The sequence below is a fragment of the Macaca thibetana genome, chromosome 6, assembly GCF_024542745.1.
Source record: "Macaca thibetana thibetana isolate TM-01 chromosome 6, ASM2454274v1, whole genome shotgun sequence".
In the NCBI taxonomy this organism is placed as follows: domain Eukaryota; kingdom Metazoa; phylum Chordata; class Mammalia; order Primates; family Cercopithecidae; genus Macaca; species Macaca thibetana.
Genome location: NC_065583.1, coordinates 87,015,798 through 87,029,228, shown reverse-complemented (window position 1 = coordinate 87,029,228; position 13,431 = coordinate 87,015,798). Strand labels below are relative to the sequence as shown.

Genomic DNA, 13,431 nt, shown 5'->3' with positions numbered 1-13,431 from the left:
AAATAATACTAGATTGAAATATAAGCTTTGGAGATCTGTTTCTGGAAGTAACTGTCTGCTATTGTGTAGCTAGAGTTTAAGACTTACAGAAAAAGTTAATTATCTTGTTTTTATCATTTCACTTCCAAATACATTATGTTTATTCACTCAAAGTAATGTGCTCAGATGTTTATACAAACCATCTGCCTATATTCAAGATGACTAAGGAAAAAAAGAAACTTTCCAGACTTCTCTTGCTGGTGAGCAATTCTATGGTAAGATATAGAAAATGAATTATCAAGCAATTATGATAGCCTTTAAAATATAATCCCCCTGCCCCAAATTAAAATGGTTTTAAAAAAACTTAATTCTGTACAGGGAAGCAAAAGTTATCATCTTTAGGTAGGATTACTAACATGGGATCTACACTAATATGATATCTTCTGGATTTAACAAATTGTGGCATTTTTACATTTGTTTGGAATTCAAAATGGTCAATTTTGAAATTTGGCAATGTAAAACTCTATGAACTCTAAACATTTGATGAATTGTTTCATATATTTTAAAAATGTATTTAAAATCTATATACTTATTATCATTGTCTAGAGAAGGTAGCCCACATTCGGCTCATCACTGTAAAATATAGTTATTTGCATGCAGTCAATACTGGTTTCTTTAAAAGCATGCCTAGATTAAGAACCTCAGAAGAGTGCAGAGGGTCACAAGAATGCCAGCTGCTCAACAGCTTCCCCTACAGAGTTCTCTGTGGTTCATTTTACACTTCTGGTTAGTTTCTACACTGCCGCTTTCTTTCACAGAGAGTAGAGGTTGGCAGTACTTCCCTGTGACATCCACTTTCACACCCAAATTGGTCTTCATAGGTTCCCATTGTGTGCACTACAAAGCAACTTGCCTTGTTGGCAGCTCTAAGTGGGAACTACAAGTCTTTCTTTTCTTCACTGTTCTTTTTCTGGCTCACAAGCAACCTCCCACCAAAAGCTGAATCTGTAGAAGAGACTACATCCAAGAGATAATACCATGAAAAAGTATGAAGAGAAACCCAGGTGGCCACCTTGCAAATTTCCAATGTGGAAGCCTTCGACCTCTCTGCCCAAGAAACAGCTAAAGTCCTAGTGTAATGAGCTTTACAAACCCTAGGAGCCTCTTTACCTTAACTACATACGCCTCCCTAATACAATCCCTTAACCATCTAGCTAAGGAACTCTTAGAAGCCATTTGACCCCTCTTAAGACCCCCTAAGAGTACAAACAATCTTTCAGAAGATCTGAAATCTTTGATTCTTCTGAGACAAACCCTAAGTGTTCTTCTTACATCCAATTGAAGCAGCCATTGCTCTTTGTCATTGCTGGGGCTAAAGAAAAATGAGGGCCAAGAAGCCTCCTGGTTTAGATAAATCTCAGATGCCACCTTTGGAAAAATTGAGGAATTGCCCAAAGAACAACTTTATTCCACAGAAGCATTAGAAATGCCCCATAAATCAAATCCACAGCCACACCATAAGATATCATCACCAAATACAGTAAGGCACCACAGCAGTCAAATAATGTCCTATCATTTTTTGAAGTGACAAAAATAGAAAACCATCAAATCATGACCAAACAAAAGCAAATAATGACAAAATATCTTTTCTTTCTCAGAAAATATTTATTGTATCTCTACAAAATCTCTTGTCTACAATCAAATTAGTGAGAGAACAGCCAATTTGGCTAAGTCTACAACATAATAGTAAACATCAAAGTAAAAAGTAAAATATTTGGTTAATCATTTTTATAGTTTCTCTATGTGATGTTAAGTGTCTGGACATTTTTTAAAAATGTGCACAATGAAAAAAAAACTCACTTTTCATCTGTTCATATGTTTGGGTTACATAGACATCATAGGCAACTCTTTCCAAGATCTTTATTAGCAAAATATGCTCCAATCAAAATAAACACACAGGAAACCAAATGACTTCCGCTCTTTCCCCCCCGCCCCATTCTCTTCCTTACAAGATTTCTAAGCAAAACTATTGGGAAATACCCAATAGTTAAGATATAGTTGGCTTCCTTAATCATCCATTTCAAGGAGTCTTTTCCTTCCTGATTTAAGAAACCAGTGCTTTTGATAAGAATTGATTAACTTGGATACACTGAATAAAACATTTAAGATTTTTCTTGACAATTTCCCTCAAGATCATTCTTCTCAGGAATCCATTTACATAAAGCTGTGTCAGATTAAATCAATCTTGGCTTTGCGACCAAAAAAATATGAATTTCAACAAAGAAGACTACATATATCACAAGGAGACGTTCTAGTACTTAGACACTTCTTATACTTGCCCCTTGAAATTCCTTCTACATCCTGTGTTTGATAATCCACAAATGTGTTCACATAGTCCACTATTATTAACACGATATTGAAGTTGCTTTTATCCGCCTTACTGCTTATAAGATGGCATATTTACAACAGTATATTGTGACAAATGACATATTTGCTCTGTTGACTTTATTCAAGAATGGTAACCATTGCTCTCAAACATCCAGCATTTGCAAGTTTCCACATTGCCTGATATTAATCTAATGGAGTTGAATCACCGTTTTCAAAATTGTTCTTTTCTCTAAAATCAGCATGCTAAATCTGTGCTTCAATTCTTGGCCATTTCAGTGTTATATCTTTATAATACCTCCTAACACAATTCTAATTTTGAATTTATGCTGACTTTAAGAAGAATAAAGTTCACAAAACTGATTTAATTCCCAAGGGTCTAGCCTAGGACTAATACAAGATCATTCAAAATGGGGAGAAGCCTAGATGTTTTGAAGTTCATTCTGTTTCTTGATCCATACCTCAGAAAAGATCTGTTAGAGATATAGATGACAGATGATAAATCTTAGCCAGGCATAGTGGATGAGCACCAACTCCAATGTCAACTGTTCCAGGAACTAATATGTCAGTCAATAATGAGGATATCATATTTCTCTATTCAGATCTCTGTTTGACCTCACAGTCAAACTCTATCTAAAAGATGTTTTAAGGGTCACATTCTCTCCTAATGAAATCTACTTTTTCATTCTCTATTTTAATTAATACTCATATTTTCTGACTTGTATTTTTATTATTTTCCCCTTGGTTTTTTTTTTGGGGGGGGTTGGCTTCAGAAATCTATAGTCCATTTTTATTTTTTCTTCAAATTATCTCCAACTTTGAAAAAGTAATCTATGTTATTTATTTTATAATACAACAGTGTTACCTAAATTTCACCCGAAACAAAGAAGGCCAGTAAACTATGCTTAATGTAAAACAAAATTTCCAACCCTATAACTTTTCTGACATTATTTACATGGGCAAAGTAAGTAAAGGAATACAAGAGTAAACATGTTGAGTGACAATAATTTTACCAAGAGATCGGTTTTGGGTATTAAATTTTTCAGACTAATTGTTAATCACTTGCTTCCTTCACTTTTTTTTGCAGATGCAGCAAATATATATATTTACACTCCCTAGAATGGCATATGGCATCATGTAAAGGAGAACTTTGTATATTTCATCCTGAGGAAAATGAAAATTTTTATAAATATAGATATGATAACAGAGAAGACACTTCATCCATTATGCCTTTGAATTTTACCTTTAATGTTAATATTATTCCGTACACATGGCATGGCTTCTTTCAAAGGGATTTTTGTTAAGACTAAAAACAACATATTCCATAATCATAATTACTATTTTAACAACTCACATTTATTGAGCATTTATGATATACTAGACATTCCCTTAGGTATTTTATTTTCACTGTCATTTAATTCTCACAACCCTACATAACATTATAACATATTGAAATCTGAAGCATCTAATCCTGAAAGAAAACAAAGAGAAAATTAATGTAGCCCTATATCATTATTTTGAAGATGAGAAAATTCATGTCTAAGGAGACTAACTGTTCTGCTCAAGATCATCTGGGTCCTAGGAGCAAAAGAAAAGATACTAGACCACCCAGTCTGCTTATTCTTTCCAAATGCTAGTTGTTTCTTTGAAAAGAAAAATTGATCTAATTTTAGCTAAAAATCATCCAGAAGTGACGTATGATGCTTTGTCAGTTAGAATTAAGAAACTTGCCAAGCACGAAGGATAAAAATGTGTGCATTTTTATATATAATGCATGGTGTGCATTATACTGAATGCTTATTAAGAATTCTTTCACGTGTTTTTTTTTCAAGTAATCGTTTTCATTCAAAGCAGCAGGAAGCAAAAACACAGAGAAATTATAGATTTACAAATTTAAACAAAAGAGGATATTACCTGAAGTATTTCTGGTTATCTTGAGTGATAAAAGTATTTCTTCAAACAATTCTTGAACACCTTTTTCCAGTTTCATAAAGGATTTTATGAGCTGCGATAAGAATTCGACTTTGTCTAAAGGGAGAGAGAAGTTTCTTCCTTTCTGTGGGCATTCAGGAGTAACTGTGAAAAGAAAAGATCAAGACTGTCATACCTTTTATTTATCTTCTTAGTAAATATTAGAACGATCTGTGTGATTCCATAAACCATCTAAAAACTAACAAGTTCCTCCATAACTAAACCAAGTTAGTTCATTAAGAAATACATATAAAATCTCCTAGGAGTATCTTTTCTTCTGGGAAGCTGGAGATGAATATTCTGTTTGAGGCAAATATAGCAATTAAATAATTAGATTGATTCTCAGAGTTATAAATAGAAATTTGATTTCTTGTAAAATCACATCTTATGCAATTCTGCTTTTTTTTTTTTTTTTTAGTCTGGCATATAACTTAAACCTAATGACAAGGAAATATTACACAAACCCAAATTGAGGGACAGTCTACAAAATAACTGGTCTGCACTTTTCAAAAGTGCCATGTGAGGAAGTACAAAAGCCAGGAAATGACTTAGTCTAAAGGAGTCTAAATAGACATTAAGTAAAACTGAAATTAATACATAATCAGCATTTTTGGATATAAAAGACATTCGTGGGATAATTTGGTGAAATCTGACTGAAGTCTACTATCCAATGCTATTACTATATGACTTAAACTTCCCAATTTATATAGCTGTATTGTGGTTTTGCAAGAGAATGTCTTTGTTTTTAGGAAATACACACTGAAATACGTAAGAGTGTCTGCAGACTATTTTCAGTTCAAGAAAAAATAAAATTTTTCAAAGAAGGAGAGAGAGAGAAAGCAAAAGTCGAAATGTGGTCAGATATTAACATTTGGGAAATTTGAATGTAAAGGAATTCTTTGTATTATCCTGGCAACCTTTTTGTAAGTCTGAAATTAAAATAAACATATTACAAAACACTGTATTAAAGATACGCTCTTTAAGACCTTATAAGTGTTGCTCCTATCATTAAAAAAAAGCAGATTAAGGTAGCTATTGAATATAGACTACATAATTCACAAAGTCATGTTTAAAAATAACTTCTGTCTAAATAATTGTGATATCTATTATTTGCATAAGAATAATACAACTTAAAGGATTTTTTTTTTTGCCCTCTTATAATTATGCTACTAGTAAAGTCATACTATCATTTTAACATGATAGTAAAATCCCTTTATACTCTTTAAGAGTATGGAGAATAATTCACTTATTTCGTGTTCTTAACTCCAATTTGTTGCTTTCATTTTAGATTACATCACTAAATGGTCTTTTTGACCAAGTTTTAAAGGATTTAAAAGAATCCTTTCTTTATTAATGCCTTTTCTTACAACATATTTAAGAAATAGCTTGAAGCTTAATTATAAATTGGAAAATTTGTAAACCTACAAACTTAGCACAAAATGCCTTCGGAGACAAAATACAAGTGCTATTCAAAAACTGTATAGGGTCTGGCAATTCCATGGGAAAAAAAGATTACCTTCATCACATGGATGTAGAAGGAAGATTCCAGAACTCTAACAATTTTATGGCTAATCCACTTCACTTCAGTGAAACTTTAAAATGTTAGCATCAAACTTGTACTCCTATAACAGTCTTTCACTGAGGACCAAAAATGTCACGGTCTCTTTGCCGGTAATATGAGAAAGAGCTGTCTACCAACTTAGACTGTAAAATTTAGTACTGTTCTGAAACAGTAATAAGGTTTTAAAAAATCTGCAAGTAAATACAAAAACTCTGTTTCGTCTCTAAGTTGACATTAGCCCAATATACATGAAAATCTAACTCGCATCTACTGTTCTTCTATAGGCATACTAGAGAATACAAGTATGTACAGGCAGAATATACAACTAAGGCTTTGCCAGAAATATTATGCCCCCAAATGAAAACAGAATAAATATATTATGTTTTATTTAGTTGGTACCATTTGGTCTATTTGACTTATCTTAAGCTTTTCTCATGTAGATGAGTGGATAGTTTAACCTTCTAAACCTTAAATTTCCTTTTGGACCTAAAATGTTTATAAACTAAATTTTCAAAGGCTTTAAGAATCCTTCCTAATTCTTTATTAGGAAAGGGCACTCAATAGCTTCACTAGAAATTAAGCATATTTAAGAAGCCTTTATCTGGCTCAATTCCAAATTGGAAGTCTTATGAATGTTTATAAAGTAAGCAAAGAAGCACCCGAAGAAGAATCTTTAAGAGTCAAAATTATATAAGAGTGCTTGCTACTTGCTGACAATTATGCAAGGTCTGAGGATTCTACATGAAGAGGTCTTACTTTCATGACCTGGATTTAGAATAATCTTGTATTCCAGGAATATAACAATAGTGAAAGGTAAATCTTCTTTCAATTCAGTGAATCTTTATAACTAAATAATGTAGGAGGACAGAATAAAATAGATGACCTAAATCTAATCTTTTTTTGTCCCAAAGAACCAATGATTATGGTAGCGATCCATTAATTAGTAGCCCTTATTTCCTATTACTATCAGCTCAGTGTTCTCCCAAGGGGTATTGTACGGGTTCTTAATTTATGGGGAAAATAATTCTGTGATAAATTCATTTTGTGAAAGGCCAATTAAAGCAAAATTAAACACAAAGGATGAAGTAGCATTTCCCAAACTTATTTGACTTATTTTACCTCACAGTATCTCATAGGACTAGTGTCCTAATCATCACACCTTAACTCATGATTTCTATCTACCTAAGCACATGTTTCTTTGTCCCTTAAACTCTTCGTTGTTAACAAAATCAGGAAAGAGTTTCTCCCAGCAGAAATTCCTTTGACCTTCTCCTTTGCTAAATTAATCTCCTTTCCGCACTTTTCAATATTGTTTGTTTGTTCCTCCTCTCTAAGTCACCTCTCCAGAAAACGTTATCTGCCAGCCTGGGCAACACGGCAAACCTCATCTCTACAAAAAATACCAAAACAAACAAACAAAAATTAGCTGGGCGTAGTGGCGCAAGCCTGTATGGTTCCAGCTACTCAGGAGGCTGAGGTGGGAGGATCACCTGAGCCCGGGAAGTGGAGCTGCAGTCAGCCGAGATTGCGCCACTGCACTCCAACCCAGGCCACAGAATGGGACCCTGTCTCCAAAAAAAAAAAAAAGAAAAGAAAAAAAAGTGGCTCCATCTCGGCTCACTGAAACTTCTGCCTCCCGGGTTCAAACGATTCTCCTGCCTCAGCTTCCTGAGTAGCTGGAATTACAGACGCCCACCACCATGCCCGGCTAATTTTTGTGTTTATAGTAGAGACGAGATTTCACCATGTTGCCCCGGCTGGCCCTCCTCTGCCTCCCAAAATGCTGGGATTACAGGCGTGAGCCACCGCGCCCTTCTGAAAACTTTTATTTGGATACAATCAATCTAGGAGTTCTCCTTGCCCCACTAAGTCAACCTGGCCTTTATTTATTTATTTAAATCACTATGGAACTGTGGTGCTTCAAAGTTTTGGACATACATGTTTATACACAGGCAACTCTGTCTGGCATGCTGCCAACCACTGCTGTAAAATATCTGACGTAATAACTATTGTTTGGCTGTAAGATGAGCTCTATGATTCTTAGGAAATACGCATTTCTCCTAAATCCCCAAAATATTATAAAGATAAAATTAAATTTTCATTTTAGAGAAAGTCTTTACTTAATTTACCATCAACTAGATGAGTAAGTCCACATAAATAATAAGTAGATAGTTGAGGGTTTTTTCTTTATAGATAATTTTAATAAGAATTTTTCTAAAATGCAGTATAAAATATTCTGCTTTATTATTTACTGTATTTAAAACAATATAAATTTTTCTTCATGATACAGTTATAATGAGTTATTTATATCTATGCTACACTCAGGGACTATTGTTTGTCCCTCTGTTAAAGGGTATTTCTGAAATTGCTTTCATTTTAGATTATATGAAAAGGGTTCTATGACCAAAAAAACTTGGGAAATACTACATACTAAATTCTTCTTAAAGTAATTCACAAAGCTAAATAGCATATTAAAGTCTCTATTTACTTCCATAATAAAGTAATAACTTTCTAAACTTAGTGTTTCTCAAACCTTTTTGACCAATGAACACCAGTTTATCAACACATATCTGCTCACTTCTGAGATATTCTCAAAAACAGCTGTGTGGGGGACACTGCTCTGGATTCCTCTACAACTTGAGTATTTGTATCTGCTTTATAGATTTTCCTTTCATTGTTAGACTTTTTGCTGTGGGTTCTTGTTGCTGGTTGTGTGGATGATTTTACCAGTACCCTCTTCCACTTGTAAACCACTGCTTCTAGCATTATCATGGTATTTTTGCAGACCCCTTTAAGAAACTAAGGAAAGTCATCTAAAGATTCCTAGACCTTCTCATTGAATACAATTCATGTAGTCACAGTGTGAAGGCTAAACAGAACCACCTGAAGTCCATCTTTGGCTCTCACAGGGCAGTACAGTTTAGGATCTTCTGTAGCTTTAAAAATGCAAATTTCTGGATCTTCTCCAGAATTAATGAATCAGTATCTCTATGGGACGAAGCCTAGAAATATTACTTTTGAGCAAGTGTCCCAAGTGAGCTTTTTGCACACTAGAGTTTGAGACTCCTGTCTGAGGGGTTCATGAGCTTTAGATAAAAACCCTTGTGGTTGGGAGGCTAAGGCGGGTGGATCATGAGGTCAGGAGATCGAGACCATCCTGGTTAACACGGTGAAACCCTGTCTCTACTAAAAATACAAAAAATTAGCTGGGCGAGGTGGCAGACGCCTGTAGTCTCAGCTACTTGGGAGGTTGAGGCAGGAGAATGGTGTGAACCCAGGAGGCGGAGCTGGCAGTGAGTCAAGATCACACTCCTGCACTCCATCCAGCCTGGGCAACAGAGCGAGACTCTGTCTCAAAAAACAAAACAAACCAAAACAAAAAAAAATCCTTGTGGTTAAAAATCACTCTCTAAGCACCAAAAAAAAAAAAACTAGATTTGGGTCTCAGAAGTCAACCAAAAAGTTGCTATTGCATAAAACACTGGTGACAAAAAAAAAAACAACAAAAAACACTCCACTTTTTTGACTAGGCATGGTGGTTCACGCCTGTAATCCCAGCACTTTCGGAGGCCGAGGTGGGTGGATCACCTGAGGTCAGGAGTTTGAGACCATCCTGGCCAACATGATGAAACCCCGTCTCTACTAATGATACAAAAATTAGCCAGGCGTGGTGGCGTGCACCTGTAGTCTCAGCTACTTGGGAGGCTGAGGCATGGGAATCGCTTGAACCCAGGAGGCAGAGGTTGCAGTGAGCTGAGATCATGCCATTGCACTCCAGCCTGAGTGACAGAGAGAGACTCTGTCTCGAAGAAAAAATAAAAATAGCCGGGCGCCGTGGCTCACGCCTGTAATCCCAGCACTTTGGGAGGCCGAGGCGGGAGGATCACAAGGTCAGGAGATCGAGACCACGGTGAAACCCCGTTTCTACTAAAAATACAAAAAATTAGCCGGGTGCGGTGGCGGGCGCCTGTAGTCCCAGCTACTCGGGAGGCTGAGGCAGGAGAATGGCGTGAACCCGGGAGGCGGAGCTTGCAGTGAGCGGAGATCGCGCCACTGCACTCCAGCCTGGGCGACAGAGCGAGACTCCGTCTCAAAAAAAAAAAAAAAAAAAAAAAAGAAAAAAATTTAAAAAAAAAGTAAGCCTGACTAGTAGCTAGAAAATCATGGAGGACCTGCAGGCATTGTTTTTATCCACTTTTTCCATGTCAAGAAATTTATGACTTTTTTATTTTTGGAAGAAGTATGGAACATCTGTAGGACATTTCCTAGAATATATCCTACATATTTGCCCTGGGCAAAAGAAGACCTGCTGTTAGGAAAAAAACCTAAAGAATATTTGAAGTTCCTTAGACACAGTCATCACAAATGTAAAATGATTTCCATGAGGCCAAAGACTATATCCAGCTTATTTGCCATAGTATCTCAGAACCCAGCATAATCTCATACAAACCAGGTACTCAAAACACTGATTAAAAAACCAAATGAATGAAATCCCATGGATCCTAGAAATAGTTAGGTTCAGGCCAGAACAAAGTAAGATTTTATACCAAAACCTAAAATGTATTCGTTAAAACAATAAATAATTATAGATTTTTAAAGTTCATAATTAAATACATATTTACAGTATTCTATAAACATTCCTTATAGTATTCTGTTTGACAAAATAAATTTGAAGATTACTTCCAAAATAGAAAGCATGTGCAAAAGCCTATAAAAACAATGATGGGCTGGGAACTTGATAAAGTATATTGATAAAATTTTTTCTAAAATATGACTTTTGTGTGTTAAAAAATAAAATATACTTTAGGAAAAAGAAATTTCACCATAAAAATGTGCACAGATATTTACAAAACTATTATCCTACATTTTTAAAAAAGTCTTCTTCTCTGTCTATATATATTTGTAAATATATGGCTATTATGTGTCTAGATATATACACATACACATATATATAGGTATATCACATGTAAAGAATATAGACTACAGATTATACACTTAAAGGTGTTAAATGTTAGTTATACCTAGTTCAAGTATTAACCCCATTCTCTTCTAGCAAAATTTAGGACATTGAAAATAAGTCTAGAGGGACATGAGGGCTCCTCACATTTGATCTGCAACAAAGCAGCATTTGAAAGAAAAATCAATGTCCAGCTAAATCAGGCAAACCATAAAAATACTGGTAGTGGCCGAAAGCACACATATTATTTTCCAAAGCTATTAGCAACAGAATTCTTATTAATAATAGTGGTAAGATACAAGAGAAAATGAGAAGCTACACAATCAGATAATCTGGAGCTGGAGGATTAGTATAATAGGATAAAAGGTGCGCGTTTCAGTTTTCCCAAGAAAAACGAACATTAGCCTCCCTATTATTGACTGTAAATGGATCCATTTTCAGTGAAGAGGTATTCTCAGTGCCACCAGACAAGTGACATAAAAAGAAGTGAGACACAAATGCTAGTGAAAGTCTTATTATTCCAGATGAAATTTATGACATAATCCAAATGGAAGATATTTGCTCCAGTAAAGAAAACTTTTAAACAATATTATAATATGAAGTCAGCAGGGACCATGTAGGAACAAATAAGCAGTACTTGTCCCAAGACCCAAGTCACTTCCTGAGAGCAGGTGGGACTCTGGAGCCCACTGAATGGATAGCAGTGGCCTGAAGAATCACTGGGCCGCCTCAAATGCTTGGTTCCATGGAGGTTCCATAGAGCCACAGCAGGGGGAAGAACAGAACGCAAACACCATGATCCTGAGTTTGTAAAGAGTCTTCTTTGTCATGTCAGCCTAACTAGTAGCTAGAAAATCGTGGAGGACCTGCAGGCATTGTTTTTATTATGTACACTAAGATGAAATTGAAACTGTTTTCCCCCTTTTCTTGAAGCATTATTGTTATAACTTTTACTTATTTTGCAAATTTATATGACTAGAAAAGAATCTGGGGTAAAACTACAACAAGAAATATTGACACCTTAGTTTGCAGAACTGAATTTCTTCTCATCTCTTTTGAGGAGGCTTCCATATGTACCACCCAATATAGACAAGGTAAAACTTTGAAATAAATTGAGTGAATAAATGAGTAAATAAATTATTAAAAGAATGAAATGAATATCTATGAGGTTAAGTGAAAATGTAACCCAACACAAGCTGAATATGTGGAAATTCAGATAACCCAGAGGTAAGTGTCAGGACCCTCTTCTAAATGGTGAGAGAATGGAGAAAGAACTATTAAGGAAACTGAGCCTCATGAATGTGAGTGAATCTGAATCTGAATTTAGAAAACATTTAACCTTAGAAGCTAAAAGTTGGACTCCTCCTCCTCTCTCTGTCTTTCCCCATTTCTGGTGTCCCCACCCCACCACCAATTTTATCATATGTTTATTTATACCATCGTTACCTGAAGCACAGAGGTGGCATAGCGGAGGGGCTAACACACAGAAGCTGCAGCCAGATGGCTTGGCTTCAAATCTGGGCACTGTCCCTACCAGCAATATGACTTTGGACAAATTACTTAGTCTCTTTGTCTCAATGGTATATGAGGTTTAACTAAGTTAACACATTAGAACTGTTCTTGGGAGGTAGTACTTGCTAAACAAATGCTAGATTTTAGTCTCATCTCCTCTGAGAAGCCTGCCCTCAGACGCCAAGCCAGGTCAGGATCTTATTCTCCATGCTCCTTCCTATTTTACCTTGCACAACCCGTCATTTTAGCACTTACCATGTCACATTATAATGGTTAGTTTGAAAGTTATCTCTTAAACTTTAAACTCCTTATAGGCAGAGATCTTTTTTCCCCATGATTGTATTCCCATTATCCATCAGAGTGCCTATATGAATGAGTGGTTTCAAAATGGTACATTTGGGGTATCATTAGTGAGTGTTACAGACAAAATCAACTGCTTTTAACTTATTTTAATTGGCTTTCTCCCCCTCCACTGTAAACATGCTTCTTTTAGTAAAATACTAAATGAGGTTTCACGTTAATTACTATATGACAATTTTAACAGGAAATATTTTGGAGATAAATAATGATAAACACCATATCAGAGACCTATTTCACTATAAACTACTTTAAATATTAACTGTTATTTAATTGACACCATCTCTAAGGTTAACATTCATAAAGTTGAATAGCAGCCCCACTCCAAGACCTCCCATTGCATCCTTACTGTGTCAGTTCTTCAAAAACACTGGTTTTGTTTGTGTGTGTGCGTGTGATTATCATCTCTTTTAAAATCTAATGTAAGCTATGCATCTATGTGCATAGAAGGATGTTTTGCATATAATTCCAAGAGGTTCTCAGGCCTTAGAGTTCTACTGATCATCTGGCTAAGGCCCTCTGCCTTGATCTGGTCTGACTTTATCAGAAATAGACCCTATAAATCTCCCTCTCATTCAAGAGACCTGTAGTTTCTAGAAGTTTCTACTTCCCTTTGCAAGAATAAGTCCTTTCCAGCTTCTACCTCAGAAATTCATCACTCTTCCCATTTCATAAAATTAAATATCTTAACACATTTACACAGATAATT

At 35.3% G+C, this 13,431-nt stretch overlaps 1 protein-coding gene across 10 annotated transcripts in view; it reads right to left on the bottom strand.

The window, feature by feature from the left end:
• KIAA0825 (KIAA0825 ortholog) overlaps positions 1-13,431 on the bottom strand; it is a 475,219-nt gene that overhangs the window by 343,274 nt on the left and 118,514 nt on the right. For all 10 annotated transcript variants that reach the window (XM_050794274.1, XM_050794276.1, XM_050794275.1 and 7 more), the window contains one exon: positions 4,279-4,440. In XM_050794274.1, the coding sequence (XP_050650231.1) occupies positions 4,279-4,440 (162 nt within the window). The remainder of the gene's footprint in view (positions 1-4,278; positions 4,441-13,431) is intronic.